The following is a 17,420-nucleotide window of genomic DNA, read 5'->3' as shown; positions in this document are numbered from 1 at the left end:
CAGTATGAAGGGCCACAGTCCTCGGCAGGCCTAGCCAGCTTCCTCAAAGGATTTGGCAACGAAGGTTTAGTCATGGTTGAGGCCTTGGGGCTTTTTGAGGTAAAGCTAAAGACAAAGAGTGAATCCCCATCAGCAGGTTGGGCTTGGTCAAGAACATTAGTGTCCAATCTCTAGAAGAGACCTGCCTGTTCTCCCCACCCATCAAGGAATCTGACTTTTCCTGGGCACATCTGGAAAGGAGAAGGTTCTAAAGATCTTGCCAGTGCAGAAGCAGACTTGGATTGGATAGTGGACCAGGTTCAAGGCTTCTGTCACTGTTGGGGACTACACAGGCATGTGGCTCTTGGTGTTAAGTGCTTTAACAGGTAGCCACTGCCATCTGAGGGGCCATCAACTTAGTTAGCCAAGCATTCTGTCATGCCTGTGTGGAGAAGCTACTGTGGGAACAAAATTGACAAGCTCCACATCATCCCAGGTAAGGTGATAGGCTACTGTGGCTCAGTACTGATGTCTCATCTGGGGCAGAGGCACTGACATTATCTCTGTTTCTATGCCAAGGCCACCTTTGATGCTCTCTCCAAGACCTCTGGAAAGAGACTGTGTTCACCAAGTCTCCTTATCAGGAATTCACTGACCATCTTGTGAAAACCCATACCAGAGTGTCCATTCAGAGGACCCAATGTTCAGCTCTGGCTACCACATAGGGTTTTTATACCAGCAAAATAAAGTGAATTAAGTCTGAAAAAAAAGCCATTTGAAATCAATTAAGCTTTGTCCAGGAATTTTTTTTTTAAACTCCTAGACTAGAAAGAGAATAGTTGTAAGAAGAGGGCTAATGGGCAAGGCATGGCAAGTCTCTTCTAGGGATTGAACATTTTCATTCTTGACCTTGCCCAACCTACTGATGGGGATTCACTCCTTGTCTTTAGTTTACTTCCAAAAGCCCTGTGGCCTCAACCATGACTAAACCATCTATAATTCCATTTCCATGGATCCCTCCTCTGGTCTCCAAAGGCACCTGGAGTGCAGGCTGTCACATATATAACATATACCTATAATTCCAGAGGCAGAGGCAGGAGGATTACCATCTGTCCAACACAAAGTTGATCTAGATAGTGAATTCTAGGCCAGCCAGAGCTAGGTAGCAAAACAGTTTCAAAAAATAAATTACAGATGTTTAAGGATATGTTTAACCTGAGTTAAATACAATGATATATATATATATATATATATATATATATATATATATATATATATCTCGTATTCCAATAATATGTATGCTTTTAGATAGGCATTAAAGAAAAGTACATGAGGTCACAATGCTGACCCCTGTATTCCCAGCACTGTAGAGGCTGAGGCCACAGAGTGAGAGAAAGCCTAACTCAATGTGAGAAGGAGGAGGAAACTAGGGTATTTACTAAAGGCACTAGTGGATAGCTCATATTCCTTACAGTGTCACAGCATCCCTCCTTAAGATGAGCCTGAGTCACAGAAAGAAAAGGAATGACTTAGAATCTCGTTGGGGACTTCTTGACTTTAAAATGGCAAAAACATACTGTGAGGCAAAAACATACTGTGAGGCAATGTTAGACTCTAGAAAAACAAAGTGAAACACTAGTGTTTGGAGATGCTGCTCTCTCTAGAATGCAGCCAACACTGTTGCCACAAATAGGCCCTATCCATCCCTCTGGGATAGTGGGGGACTCTGATGGGAGGGGCCTGTCAGAGCCTAGTGAGTCTTAGTTCACTTGCAGCACAGGACACTATCTTCCCAGTATGCTGAATAATAGAAAGGTTTGAGGATGTTGTGCATCAGGAAAAAAAAAAAAAAAGAACTTTCTACTGCATGAGGAAAGGATTCAAACTACCCTATCAGTGGCAAACTATAATAGACTTCTTTTAATAACCGTTTTTATTGCTATAATTTAGTTGACTAAGAAACAGGAAATTTAAGAATACCAGAATATCAATCTAGTGATCCTATTCTCTTGGCAATGCAACATTGCAATGAAAGCTAATGTTAATCCTACTGGAAATGTTTTTAAGTTAAAAGAAGGCATAAATACATCTAAATTTAAGATATAAGCGCAAAGTTCATCCCTGCTAGTCAGGCTTCTACTTCTTAGCTCTACAGAAATTGATCTGTGATTAAAATTGAATTCAGTTTCCTCTTGTGCTATAGTTTCACCCAGAGGATCTTGGGAGGTAATGACGGACCTCCCTGACTAGCTAGCAGTCTTCTAGAAAGATAGATGGGACCAGCAAGATGGCTCAGCAGTGAAAGGCATTTGCCGCCAGGCCCGAAGGACTTGATTTCAATCCTGGTACTCACTTGATAGAAAGTGAGAACCAGGAATTATCCTCTGACTTCCATAAGCACCATTTCCTTCCTTCCCTCCCTTCTTCTCCCCCCCCCCCCACCTTTAAAAAAGTAAGTAAAGATAATGAAAAATTGTTGCCTTTGCTTGTGATTGTTTTGGGGTTTATTTTGTTACAGGTGAGTTTTTGAAGCTGAGGTCTGAGTCTGGGAAGGGTTGGTAAGGTGTTGTTTGTAGCAGGCTCCTGAAATTCGCTGCAAAACAATTAGGTCAAGGTCACTTACCTTTTTCTGAGTACTGGGACTAAAGGTCTACCACGCCTGGCTATTTAACTTTTAAATGGTGTCTGCATAGTACACGGGAAGGACTAATTCTACAGAACTGTCACCTTGGAATTCAATATATTAGAATTAAGGAATTTGTTAAAATTTTCTCCAATCCGTATCCTGACTGTACTGTTTATTACATAGAACAAATGGGCCATTAGGAGCTAAGATTTGTCTTTAACCAAGTCTTCATTCCTTTTAACTCTGTTCTTCACCATTGGTGCATAAAGATAGCAGGTGTTTGACTTCTTCTATCTCCTCCTCCTTCTCCTCCTCTTCTTCTTCTTCTTCCTCCTCCTCCTCCTCTTCCTCCTCTTCTTCTTCCTCCTCCTCTTCCTCCTCCTCCTCCTCTTCCATACTTCTATTTCTAACTTTTTCTTTCCTTAAAAAACTATTATGTTGGCGAGAGAGCTGGGTCAGTTGTTAGAAGCACTTGCTGCTCTTCCAGAGGCCCAGAGTTTGGTTCCTAGCACCCATGTTGGATGGCCTGTAACCAGCTATAGCTCCAGATGCAGGGATCTGAGGCCTCTTTCTGGCCTCTACAGATACCCACACATATATACACAAAAATAAAGTGAATCTTTTAAAAATACATATTTTCATTATAATTAATTTATTTTGTTAGACAGGAGTAGTTTGCATGCTCCTTGATATGCATGAAGGTTGGAGGGCAGCTTGTGGGAGTCAGTTCTCTCCTCTCACCATTTGGGTCCCAGAGATCAAATTCAGGTCTTCAGGCTTGGCAACCTGTGCCTTTACGCACTGAGCCTTCTCCCTGTCCCTGTTTATTTATCTATGGACAGACACTGAAAATAAGATTTTGCTCACTCTTTTTATTCATTAAGACCAGGGTCTCATGTGCCTTGAACCCTTCTAGACCTGCCCCTGCCTCCTGAGTGCTGGGATTAGCTGTGCTTGGCTCCCCTTCGCCCTTGTATGTTAATAATTCTAGACAACAATGAAAAGTATCAAGTGAAAAAGGAGAAACGGTTGAGAGCCTGTAGAATACTCCCAATTGCTCTGTTCTCAAAGTAGTTCTGAGCTAAGTGTCCATTCTTAAAATCTGAGGGTGTTGGCATCTTGAAGCCCACACATGCAGGAAAGGCATTGACCTGGCCACTGGGAAATGGCGGGGCTAGAGATCTTGGAAGTTTAAGTCCAAACTGAAGTCTGCTTTTCTTAGGACTAGTCTACAGAGAAGCAGACTAACCTTCAAGAGTGCGTTTCCTTTTTCAGGAAGGACACCAGCTCCATGGTGCTAATAAGAACTAAATGAACTGACGAGAGTGAAAATGCCTGCAACAAAGGAAGCACTTGGCACATGGTTTTGGCAGTGCTAGTATCTGTTTACCTGGAACTAGGCTTCCGTACTGAATTTTCTCTATCTTCCAAGCACCATAGGCTTTCCCTTATCCAAAAAAGCTTAGACCTAATAGGTCTCCCAGATTAGAATAGGTAGAGTCTTAATTTTGTGGGCCTTGTCTCTCTCTAGGAAGGCTATGGTATTGGCGACGATGAGTACTCCTGTGCCTATGATGGCTGCCGGCAGCTGATTTGGTACAATGCCAGAAGTAAGCCTCACGTGCACCCGTGCTGGAAGGAAGGTATTCATTCTTCTCCATTTAAACTTGTCACCTGGGTTAGGACAGCGAGTTACTAGCAGGTACTTATGACATAAGGTAGGCTTCAATAACATAAGGTACCTTAATAGGAGACTTAGTATCAATGTCACCGCCACGATTGTGAATGCTACTCCCTGATAAGCCCTTCTGAAGTAAAGTATTTGAGAATACAAAGTCCTTGGGGACTGGAGGGAAGGCTCAGTGATTAAGAACATATGTGCTGCTTTTCTAGAGGTCCTGATGTCTGTTTCCAGCACCCATGTTAGGTGGCTCACAATTGCCTATAACTTCATCTCCAGGGGAACCAAATACCTTCTAGCATCCATGGGCATTTACACTCATGTATAAAACACATATACTTCTGTTTTAGTCAGTGTTTTATTGCTATGAAGAGACATCATGATCATGACAATTCTTATAAAGGAAAGCATTTAATTGGGGCTGGCTTACAGGTTCTGAGGTTTATCATTGTTGTCATGGTGGGGAGCATGGTGGCACACAGGCAAGCATGGTACTGAGGAATAGCTAAGAGTTACACATCTGAGAGGCAGCAGAGAGAGTGGCACTGGGCCTCAAGCCCCACCCCCAATGACACTTCCTACACTTGCTTCTGTTTCCCAAGTGCTGAGATTAAAGGTGCGTGCCACTATGCTGGCTTCTTAAAAGCTGTCTTTTTTTCTTTTTAATCAAAATTTAAGAAAATATATCTGGTGGACTAGAGAGATGGTTCAGCAATTAAGAGCAATGGCTCCTTTTCCAGAGGTTCTGAGTTCAATTCCCAGCAACCACATGGTGGCTCACAACCACCGTGAGTCTGAAGACAGTGGGAGTGTATCCATATACATAAAATAAATAAATAAATCTTTTTTTAAAAAGGAAAATATATCTGAATATTTATTATTTTACAATTTGAAAAATAGAAAAGTGCAAAGCAATTTTAATCCTACACACACACATACACACAGATTTTAGTTAGGGTTTTTCTATTGCTGTGATAGAACACTATGACCAAAATCAACTTGGGGAGGAGAAGGTTTATTTCATCATCTACTTCCAACTGACAGTCCATCACTTAGGAAACCGGAGGCAGAAACTAAAGCAGAAGCTATGGAGGAATGCTGTTTACTGACTTGCTCAATTTGCTTTCTTATACACCTTCAATGGGCTGAGCCCTCCCTCATCAAAGAAAATGTCCTACAGACTGGCCTGTAGGGGTGGATGAGGGCTCTTTTCCCTATTGTGGGTCTTTTTCCCAGATAATTTCCAGTTTATATCAAGTTGACAGAAAATAAACCAACTAGGACACACACACATACACAATACAAATGTGTGTATTATATGTGTGTGTATAAGTAAATATATATAAACATATATAAATGTGTGTGGGTGTTTTGCATATAAGTATGTCTGTATACTTCATGTATATCCAGTGGCCATGGAGGACAGAACAGAAGTGGAGTTAACAGGTGGTTTGTGAGCAATCATGTGATTGCTGGGTTTCAAACTCAGGTCTTCTGGAAGAGCCCTCAGTGCTCTTCACCACTGAGCCAACTCTCCAACCCTAGAGATGTTTTTAAGTTCTTAAATTGGTGCGTACGTATTTCCCATTGTTATGCCTCATCTCCTGAACAAGTCTCTAGGTAATGAAAAATGACGGCACTGGGGCTGGAGATGTAGCTCAGGTGAAAGAGTGCTGTGTGCATGTGCGAGGCCCTAGGCTCAGTCCCTAACACTGAGTAATCTGGATACAGTGATAAACCTGGTAACCCAGTGACTCATGAAGTAAAGGTGGGAAGATCAAAAGTTGAGCTACATACCAAATTCAGCTAGAGCTACAGACACTGCCTCAAAAAAAAAAAAAAAAAAAAAAATAGAACAACCACCAAACATGATTGGCTCAGGGTATAGTAGGATATGTACCTATAACCCTACCATTCAGGCGGCTGAATCAGGAGGATTTCGTGTTTGAGACCAACATGGGCTCCACAGCCCATGTGAGGCTAGGTAAGGCTACATAAATACCTGTCTCAGAAAATTAAAAAACAGAGTAAAATAACTTAATGCTTTTCAATATTTCATTATAAACAAGAACAAAAAATGAAGTCTCATTTTAGAAAATCAGTGAGAATGTGTACTTTAAAACAAAGGCAGGTGTTATCTGGGGGTGTAAATCTTGCCGAGAAGCAGATCAGCACAATTTTCTTTCTTAGCGTGTACACTTTTTTTTAACATTCTAGCATTTAAATTGGGATACATCTAATACAATTGCTATCTTGTCGTGGTTTAAGTGGAAGCTTTTTTCACTTTAATGAAACATGAAAATACTGCTATGGAAATGTCAGATAAGCTGCACAGGAAGCAAAGATAAGCGTGTTGAATATGGGGTGCAAGACACAGACTTAGTGCAGGCATTGAGGCCCTTCCAGGATGGGGCAGCACAAGCCTAACAGTGTTTGGTTTATCTTCTAGGAGACACAGTGGGGTTTCTGTTAGACTTGAATGAAAAGCAAATGATCTTCTTTTTAAATGGCAACCAGCTGCCTCCTGAGAAGCAAGTCTTTTCATCCACCGTGTAAGTAGCTCCCCAGTGGAGGCTCTGTGAATCCATGGGATGTACTCTCCTCAAGGACAAAACCAAAACAGCTTTATCTAAGCAAGTATGAAAAATTGGTTTCTTTCAATTAATTAGAGCTCCATTTGATCTCACCTCATGCCCAAGAGTTTGATATAACAAAAAAATTGATATTACACAGAAAGATAAAGGTGCGGGCTTCCCTGACTCAGACCTGTGTAGGTTAATAAACTGAGTCTGTCTCCCTCCCTTTCAACAGTGGCCCAGGCTCACTAACTTTCTCAGATGCCTCTTATGTGACTTGGTGTTATAAGCTCTGCTGACCCCTGCTCATTTTTTATCTGTAGATCGGGATTTTTTGCTGCAGCTAGTTTCATGTCATATCAACAATGTGAGTTCAACTTTGGAGCAAGACCATTCAAATACCCACCGTCTATGAAATTTAGCACTTTTAATGATTACGCCTTCCTAACAGCTGAAGAAAAGATCATTTTGCCAAGGTAAGAGTCTGCTCAGCTCCCTCCAGACTGTCACATGCATCTCATGAAAATTAAAACAACTTATGGGAGTTGGTTTTTTTTTTTTTTAGCATTGAACAAACGATTTTAAACTGCAAACTTTGACTTTCTGGGAAGTATAAATTAGTGAAACAGATCCCAGAAATATACAAACTAATGATTATCGTAAAATTATTTGAAAAATATTAAGACGGCCTGGCAAAAGCAGGTCGTTTCATGAGATCTCTATCAAATCGTGTCTCATTATTAATTAAAGCAGCTGATATTAATCTGGGTCAAACAACTCTTTGACAATGGTCACCTAAGGCCATCGGAAAACAGACATTTACATAATTCATAACAGTAGCTAGATTACAGTTATGAAGTAGCAACAGATAATTTTAATGGTTGGGAGTCACCACAACATGAGGAACTGCATCAAACGGTTACAAGAGTAAGACCACTAATTAGAAGTGTCAGGACCGGGGTTGGGGATTTAGCTCAGTGGTAGAGCGCTTGCCTAGGAAGCGCAAGGCCCTGGGTTCGGTCCCCAGCTCCGAAAAAAAGAACCAAAAAAAAAAAAAAAAAGAAGTGTCAGGACCCAGAGAAGAAGCATGTCTATAGTCCTTTATGAGTTAAATAATATTAATGTAAAACTCAGAAAGGAGATAGTGTGGTGGCACCTTCTTATAATCCCAGTGCTGGGAAGCAGTGGTAGTAGACTCTCTAGAGTTTGAGGCTACCCTGGTCTAAGAGAGAACCTGTCTCAAAGTAAAAGATAGATAGATAGATAGATAGATAGATAGATAGATAGATAGATAGATAGATAGATAGATAGATAGATAGATAGAACCTGTCTCAAAGTAAAAGATAGATAGACAGACAGACAGACAGACAGACAGACATAAATAAAATAACAAAAATCAGGAAAAAATATGGCATATTTATACACACAAATGCAAACTAACTTTGCTTGAATCTATATAAAAATCCTTAATATTGGAAAATCAGTAAATTGTTAACAGACTTGATTTCTTAACTGCAACTCCTTTTGGATTTAAACTGCATAGCAAACATGCTACCACTGTTCTACAGCCATTAACACAAGGGAACACATCTCAGGTGAAACCTCATTGCCCTTACTTGGCAGAAACTGAGACTGGCACTGCCTCCCTGCTTGTTTCCTTATAAGATGACTGTAGTCTGTTCCTTCAGTGAGGGAAAATCCAGCTGTTCCCGTGATTATTGATTGTTGAAGCCTGTTATATATTGTGAGCCAAAGTTTATCAATTTTTTTGGTTCGGTTTGTCTTTTTCGTTTGGTTTTTGAGATGGAATTTCTCTGTGTAACAGCCCTGGCTGTCCTGGAACTTGCTCTGTAGTCCATGCTGACCTCAAACTCAGAGATGCACCTGCTGGGTCTCCTGAGTGCTGGGATTAAGATGTGAGCCACCATTGCCCAGCCAGAGTTTATCACTGTGTTAGCAGGGCAGCTGCCTGAGCCAGTATGAGGCGCAGGATTTGTATTACGATTGTTACACCAAGAAGATCGTCCCTCAACAGTTGAGGAGACCCTGCTGGCCAGGACATAGTTTGTGTTGAGCCATATGTCATACCTGTAAATGCAGCTATAATGCACTAATAGCCTGGCTTCTGTTTTGAAGCAAAATATAGATCTGTAAGCTGCCCTTTTCCTCCACCTTCCACCCTGTCTCAGTGAGTGGGCACTTTCAGATGAACTAGAACGTGTGACGGTAAGAGCAGCAGAGCCCTGGCAATAGTCTTAAGAAGATAAAGGCCGTTTTCATTGTGTTTGGGCATCTGAGGTTTGTTCCTCAGAGTTTCTATGCGTTTTGTCTTGGTACTTGACAGAGATTGTGAACTCTAGTTGCTCTTGGTGAAAGCATGAGATGTCACACTTCAGTCCTTTGTTTATCCGGTCTGCTTTTCCTGGGATGAGGCTCATAAATCACCTGAAGGCACACTGATCTGTGGATGAGTCCCCTGCATCTTCAGAGTTACGCCTCCCAGAGTGGGGTAGGAAGTTAACCTTTATGGCCAACGTGGTGACTGGCTGTTCACTTTTCCTATTCAGAGTTTGTCCTGCTTTGAACAAGAACAACAGATTACATGTTAGGCCAGTTTTGTTCTGAATCTATACTTTTTTGTCTCTGAAATACACCAAGTTTTTGACACACATACAGAACTATAATCTGAGCTACTACAGAGGCTGAAGCAGGAGGGCTGCAACTTACCGGAATTGTGTTGTTTATGTTATGTTAATTCTCTTCACTGTTTATTTTTAACCTCTTTATTGTGTTAAATTCAAATACATACAAAAATGTAAGAGAATGCACAGTGAAGTACTTACATCCTTACTACAGTAGTCAGCCACAGTGTACTGACTATCCTGTGGCCTTCCCTCATCCATCTGTTACCAACAAATATCCATCCCAGTCTCCATTGCTGCTGCCTAGCGTGGTCTCCGCAGACAACAAGGCTCCTCTCCTCCTCCTTGACACACACACGCACATACACACACACACTCACACACTCACACAGGCACACATGCACACACACACACACACACACCCACTCACACACGCGCACGCTCACACACGCACACACGCTCACGCACACACACTCACTCACACACTCACACAAACACACCCACTCACACGCACACACTCACAGGCACAGACACGCACGCGCACACTCAGGTGTTCGCACGCACACACATGCACACACGCACACATGTACACACACGCATACAGGCACTCACACACGCACACACACACATGCACGCGCACACACACATGCGCACGCACAGAGCACAGACACACACATACAGACACACACACACACTTACACACCCACACGCACACACACACACACACTTCTTTTCCTCTTTCCAAGTTTATTTTTCACCATGGCATTCCTCAGCATTTAACAACCATTTTTAGTCTGTCTCCCCCATTGCCACTTGAGAACAGAGGCTCTATAAGAGCAGATACTTTCCTGGTTTGGTTTGGTTTGGTTTGGTCTATTTCCCTTTCTTTCTGTTTGTGGTTTCCCCTTCTTTTAACTCTGTCAGCTCTAGAGCCCAAGCTGCCCAAGACTCTTGGAGGTTCCTCTACCCTAGCTTCCCAAATGCTGATTCTAGCTATGTGGCACCATGCCTAGCTAAGGGCACTTACTTGGTCTCCTGTTCACTGCTAAATTACCAGGGCTTGGGGCAATGCCAGGCACACAGCAGCCTGTAAGTGAATTTTAGGAGAGCAGTTCTGCCTGTCTGCTTTCCTGTCCATGCTGAGTGGAAGAATAATGGAAGAGTTCAGACCTGTGGTGTCTAAACTTGCAGGGAGTCTACATGTCATAAACCCCTTTACCTTATGTGGTGTGTGAGTGTTTTCCCTGGGAAAGGCTTGTACTTTTCACCAAATTCTCAGCATATGTGACTTAAATAGTTGCTGGTAAACGAACACTGGATTAGAACCAAAGGATCTGAATTTGATTTCTGTTTATTAAGTTCTTATATAAATGATCTCATTGAACTTTATTTTTATTTTATTTGTCAATAAAATGGCAGTCCAGACTCCCTCACTGCTAAAGCTGAGAACTTACTGAACGAAGGTTGTGGAGTGTGTTTTCCCCATTAGGGACTTTTGAAAGCTCTCATGGCCCCACTGCTAACTGACTCCTTATTGACAAAGTCAATGTTACATTGCTTCGCTCAGGCACCGGCGCCTCGCTCTGCTGAAGCAAGTCAGTATCCGAGAGAACTGCTGTTCACTCTGTTGTGACGAGGTGGCGGACACACAGCTGAAGCCCTGTGGACACAGGTCAGACGCTCCCCGTGTTGGTCACCTTCCACACATGGCGTTCATCCTGCTCTTGAGTTACCTCTGGGGGATTAGCAGGTCTAGAGCTATTCATCAGGGCGTTAGATTATTACAGCTGGAGTGAGCTGAATGGAGAACTAAGTTGCCAAGTATTTATTGCTTTCCAGAAAATACCTGCAGTAGAACAAGCTGTTTCATATGAAAAGCTTAGGGTTTTTTATTTACTTTTTTTTCTTTTTCGCTTTTTTGCTTTTTTGTTTACTCAAATAAACACACATACACAAGTAGATTTGGGGGGCGGAGTTTGAGACAGGGTTTCTCTGTGTAGCCCTGGCTGTCCTGGAACTCTCTCTATGCATAAGGCTGGCCTCAAACTTACAAAGATCCACCTGTGTCTGCCTCCTGAGTGCTGAAATTAAAGATGTGCACTACCACACCCGGTTTATATTTTTTATATAAACCAGGCTTATTAAATGTGAAAGACTCAGTGCTGTTCGTGAGCATCTCGGGAAGTCACTTTGAAGTTACCTTCCTCACCTTCCTTTTAGATTCCTAAAGATTAAAAAGGTGGAGCTTCCATACCATCTGACCACATTTCAGCCTGTGAAAGGAACGTAGTGGAGGACATACTAGATCCTGTAGGACGATGTCTAAGCATCACCATAGCAGCCAATAAGCGGAGAAAGCCATCCTAACTAACATTAGACAGGAGGGTAAACAGTGTGGCAGCCTTGGCCTGACTCATGCTGACAGTATGATAGCAACACTCAGGCTGGCAACACAAGCTGCCTGTATCCATCTATCCCAGCACTGTGTACTGTGGTTTTTGGCATTTCTTTAGTCGCCTTATTGCCCAGGGGTCTTGACCGCAATTTGCCAACACAGGAGTGATTCAGCCTAGATCTTTGACCCAGGGTCTTCTGAAATGGGTTAGAAATGCAGGCAGTAGGTCTCCTTTTGCCTTAGTTATGGCAGCTTCTCTCCTAGAGCCCAGAACCCAGCTTAAACACTTTTGCAGTTTAGTTATCAGGGCCTTATAGACTAATAAAACATTAAAGGTCTTATACTTTCATACAGTTTCCATCTTTAATAGTAGGATCTGATCTTTTTCAACTTTGAGCCCTTTGGCCCTTCTGATGGCCTTAATCACATTTAAGGACTAATTGATGATGTGTAAAGACTTAGAAGTAATTATCCTATGTGAACAAAATTTCTGAAATATCCAAAACAAAGCTGGAAAGAAAATCAGAAGAATTACAAGAGTATAGTACAATTCAGTTAGATGGTATAAAGGCTGCACCCTTTCAGTAGTCAGGAATGTAAAGAAGTTAGAGTTAGTTTTAAGGGTGATGATGAGGGAGGGAAATGAGGATAAAATGAATGACAAGACCCGACCTTTAGACTGACCGAGATGACCATTCATTCCTCTTGTCAAAGCAAATGGTGATGAAGTCTGCCTTTGCCTCCCTCCCTAAGGCACTAAGTCCAGATACTTTTACTGGTGAATCTTTAACATTTTTCAAGGGGAAAGTAGTTCAAATTTATCTAAGAGTTTCTAGATCACAAGCAAAATAAGCCCACAGCACTATTATAAAATCTGCATAGTAAACACACTAACAGCTGAAAAGCAAAAACAAAAATGCTAAGAAGACTTCTTTTGTTTCATTTTGGGTCTTTGTTGACATGGGGTCTCACTCTGAGGCCTACTGGTCTGGAACCTGCTCTGTAGACCAGGCTGGTCTTACACTCAAAAGAGCTCCACCAGCTTCTGCCTCTCGGGTCCTCGGATTAAAGGCGGGAAACACTGCCCCTGGCTCTAAGTCCACTTTAACTTATGACTGTGTCTACAGCAGCAGTAGCGAGAGGCTACAGTGACGTCCTGCAGGACAAGGGCTAGGTTCCCAGCACTCACCTTTAATCCTACCCAGCTACTTGGGAGGCAGAGGCAGGTGGATCTCTTGAGTTCAAGGCCAGCTTTCTAGTCTGCACAGTGAAATAGTCCAAATAAATAAATAACATAAAAATTTCCTTAATGATATTTAAAAATATTACATTTGAGCTAAATGCTAACATCTTTTTAATTATCTTTGGGCAGTTCAGGAATAGAAGCCAGACCCACACAGGCTAGGCAAGTGCTGTACCACTGAAATGTATCTAATGCTTTTGTTTCTTTTTTCTTTTATAATTTTTGGTTTTGGTTTTGGTTTTAAGATTTATTTATTTATCTGAGTACACTGTAACTGTCTTCAGACACACCAGAAGAGGGTATCAGATGGTTGTGAGCCACCATGTGGTTGCTGGGAATTGAATTCAGAACCTCTGGAAGAGCTGTCAGTGCTCTTAACCTCTGAGCCAGCTCTCCAGCCCATAACTTTTTTTGAGATGAGGTGTTGCTGTAGAGCCCAAGCTCAGCTTCACGAGTGCTGAAGCGTTGTAGGTCTGAGCACACACTCTAATTAGCATCTTATTAATAGTGGTGTGCTAGAAACATTCTAAGATGGCAGGGGACAAGACAGAAATGCTTGCTGCTGCCACTGCTTGATTTACAACGTGAACAAAAGTCAGCACCTCTTCTTGCTATGTGCATAAATACCAATCTATTGTTAGATTTGTCTGAAAATCCTCTTCTTAGTGGCTTAAAAACCAAGCAGAAGCATATGAATGCATGCCAAGGGGGCTGGGGATTTAGCTCAGTGGTAGAGCACTTGCCTAGCAAGCGGAAGGCCCTGGGTTCAGTCCCCAGCTCCGGAAAAAAGAAAAGAAAAAAAAAGTAAACGAATGCATGCCAAGGAGTATGTCATGCTTCTAGTAAAACTCTAGGAGGCCTGGAGAGATGGCGGGCAGTTAAGAGCACTGGTGGCTCTTCCAGATGACCCTGGTTGGACTTCCAGCACCCACATGGATGCTCAAAACCATATTAATAGCTGCCCAGCGCCCTCTTCTGGCCTCTGCAGGCACTGCGTGTGGTATGCGTATGCAAGATAAAACAGTCATAACACATAATATTTCAAAAACTGAAATGTAATATATAGTGAAGGCCGGACACATCTGTGAGATATGATGTATTTGGTAAATATCTCTAGGATAAATGACAAGTTGATAGAGGAAAAATAGTATACATTCCTGAACATATAAACATACATATACATGTGTATATACATGTGTGTTTATACAAATGTGTGTATAATGCGTACTATAGATTTTAATAAGCAACTTCTTTAGCCTACAGAGGAGGGGGATTGAAGATAAAAAAATAGGAAGAGAAGTTTAATTTTTCTTTAATTTTTTCTAAACCATGTATATTTACCCTTTCCCCAGTAGACTTGTTAACCTTTTGGATTTAGCTAACAGGTAGAGTTTGGCATTAATTTAACTGGCATTTATATCTTTTTCCTCAGTGACCTGTGCATGGATTGTGCCTTGCAACTGGAGACCTGCCCATTGTGTCGTAAAGAAATAGTGTCTAGAATCAGACAGATTTCTCATATTTCATGACACATGTGAAGAGAGATCATGGACCTATTTCTACTCAATTCCAGCCAATGTTGAAAAGAAAAGGAAAAAAAAAACCACAAACATCTCTAACCAGTTGTACGCACATTGAAACTTATAGCCATGGCCAGGTTTTATGCTAAAATCGGTAGTTTATCAAAGACAAATTCTCTTAGTCTAATCCAACTTGCCATCCCTGAATTCCTTCTGAGGCCAAGGAAGGCTGGGCCTGTGGTACGTCCACGAAAGCTAACAGGTGGCAAGGGTCTCCTGAACACTGCAACCCCGCCGGAATTCTTCATGTTGGTTCATTTGATTAGCACAAGGGGTTTTGTGTCTTAGTGTACAGTTTTTATTTTGGGGTGAAGTCATTTTGGAGAAGTAGTTGACAGCGTGACTGGGTTAAGTATCATCGGTCAGAGAACCCCGTGTGTGAAGCATGGATATTGCACTGCAAGACTTGAATCTGTAAACGTAGCGTCGCACAGACCACACAGGTCCTTACTACAAACAGCACGAAGACCCTGACGGACGGTGCACAGACTGTAGGGAAAGAACAACAACAAACCCAATTTTTTTTTTTTTATATTTCAGTGATTCCAAAGAACATTCTAGTTTTTTTAAACTACAGAAAATTGGTGGTATTTTCACATTCATGGTGTTTCTATCCAGTTTCAGTACCCACATTTTGTGAGGAAAAAATGTTTTACCAATGCAGAAGGAACTCTTAAACCAATTACAATGTTAGACTGGAGAAAATTGGTAGTGTATCTTTGAGGTACCATCAAATCAGGTGTTTTGTTTTGTTTTGTTTTGTTTTTTAAAAATTTTTAATCAGTATTGTTTTGGGAAGTGATATACTTTGAAACTCTTGAATTACTCTCTAGAAGACAGTCTGAGAACACCTATCCTGTTGTTTTAAATAAATACATGTTTTTGAATAGCAAGTTCAATCATGAATTGTTGACTCTGTCTTCATCAAAAGTGTTTTATATCCCTCTCAGGGTCTCTGGTGAAGGCCTTCAAGAGTCCACTTTTTTCTCACAGAAAAAAAAAAAAAAGGAAGGTAGAATTGTAAATTTTTAAGACTTATTTCATAATGGTGTACCTCAGCAACTGCCTTTCAATTTATGCCAAGTCCTTACTTACTGAGTTTATACTTGAACAGTAGATGTCTTCTGATTTTACAGTGTTTTTAACTCACTGCACATCCTTTTTCCTTCCTTTCCCTCTTTCTTGTTTGTGGTTCATTAAACCCGTCCACTACAGAGGCGATCTCCTTCCTGGCTGTATGTGTTGGGGTGCTGGGGTTTCTTTGTGTCTCTCTGGTCTTCCATAAATCCCCCCCAAATATATATATATATAAGTATATATACAGATATAGTTATGTGTTCTTTCAGCTTGTGGCGAATGCAGTAATTTGCATTGAAGAATAAAATATCTGTTGCATTTTTTACTGTTAAGAGTTCACAGCTCTCATTGGTGTCCTCTACTGAAGCTCCTACTTCTAGGGGTAGGAGAAAATCAAGTAGAAGAAGCAAGGAAGAAAAGTCAGAAGGCTGAGACTGGGAGATTTACGTGAATGAATTTTTGGCCAGCCTAGGTTACTACATAGTAAATTCCAGAACAGTCAGGGCTATATAGCAGCTCAGTGGTAGATTACTGTCTGGCATGCTGTTCAAGGCCCTGTGCTCCTTTCCTAGCACCTCAAAGAAAAAGAAAATTGAGTTTAACTAGGCATGGTGTGTAACAACGAATTAGCTATACCACTTTGTGCCCGACAGGCCACATGCACACAAAGACACACACACACACACACACACACACACACACACACACACACACACACAATTGATTTTTGATATGCCCTGACCAGTTCAGAGGTTGAGCAGTTCTAATCCTCTGCCCAGCTAGCATACATTTCCCTCCAGTACTCCTGGCTCAACACCTTCTAAATCTACGTTTTATCTTTGTTGCCCTGTTACCTTCTGGGCAGCCCCTCCCACAGGGAGGCTTCCCCTTTCCACCTACATTTTGGATGGATTTTCTAATGCAGTTCTAAATCTGATCTGTCTCCCTTTGGATGGATTTTCTTCTGCGGTTCTAAACCTGATCTGTCTCCCTTTGAGACATGGTGATCTCTCTCCTTCCTTTCTCCCAGTTTCTAGCTTACACATATTTAAAGGTCATGCCTCAGTCTACCTGCAGCCATTGGCCATTGGTTTACTCCTTATTGATCTATCAATTGGGGACAAGGACCTTCAGCTTTTGAACATAGAGATTTCCAAGTTCGGGGGCAAATTAATTCCTAACATTAGAACCAATCCCCAACATCAGTGCACGCCTTTGTCCCAGCACCAGGAAGGTAGACAGGCCAATCATAGAGCTCCAAGCTACCCAGAACTACAAAGAGGCCTTGTTTAATTGCAGATCTTCACTGAGCTGCTGTAGTAGCACTGGCACCTGCCTGTGTGACGTGTCATATTACCAGCAGGAAGAAGCACGTAATTTCTATGTACTGTGTCGATTTTGCTAATGCCATGAAGAAGAAGAAGATGCTGCTGTGAGCATAAGCATATAGTAATGGGGAGAATTAGAACTACTATAGATGTCTGCCTAGTGTATGGGTGGGAGTTGTCAGAAGAAGACTAAAGGTTGTACCAGGAGGAAGGGACTGAGAGAGGTTTCTAGTACTGGGTGTCTAGGTGGGCATAGAGCATTGTAGACAGAGGTCCTCACTAAGGAAAAAAAC

The 17,420-nt window shown here is 41.8% G+C and overlaps 1 protein-coding gene across 2 annotated transcripts in view; it reads left to right on the top strand.

The window, feature by feature from the left end:
* Positions 1 to 16,131, top strand: part of Rspry1 (ring finger and SPRY domain containing 1) — a 50,566-nt gene extending 34,435 nt beyond the window's left edge. The window contains exons 11-15 of one of the 2 annotated variants that reach the window (XM_039097997.2): positions 4,137 to 4,248; positions 6,736 to 6,838; positions 7,186 to 7,338; positions 11,072 to 11,176; positions 14,575 to 16,131. In XM_039097997.2, the coding sequence (XP_038953925.1) occupies positions 4,137 to 4,248; positions 6,736 to 6,838; positions 7,186 to 7,338; positions 11,072 to 11,176; positions 14,575 to 14,671 (570 nt within the window). In that variant the 3' untranslated portion in view covers positions 14,672 to 16,131. 2 annotated transcript variants of the gene reach the window in all.
* The last annotated feature ends 1,289 nt before the right edge of the window (positions 16,132 to 17,420 follow it).

Source organism: Rattus norvegicus, chromosome 19, assembly GCF_036323735.1.
Source record: "Rattus norvegicus strain BN/NHsdMcwi chromosome 19, GRCr8, whole genome shotgun sequence".
NCBI lineage: Eukaryota > Metazoa > Chordata > Mammalia > Rodentia > Muridae > Rattus > Rattus norvegicus.
Note: the sequence above shows the minus strand (reverse complement) of the source record. Positions and strands in the feature narration are given on the sequence as shown.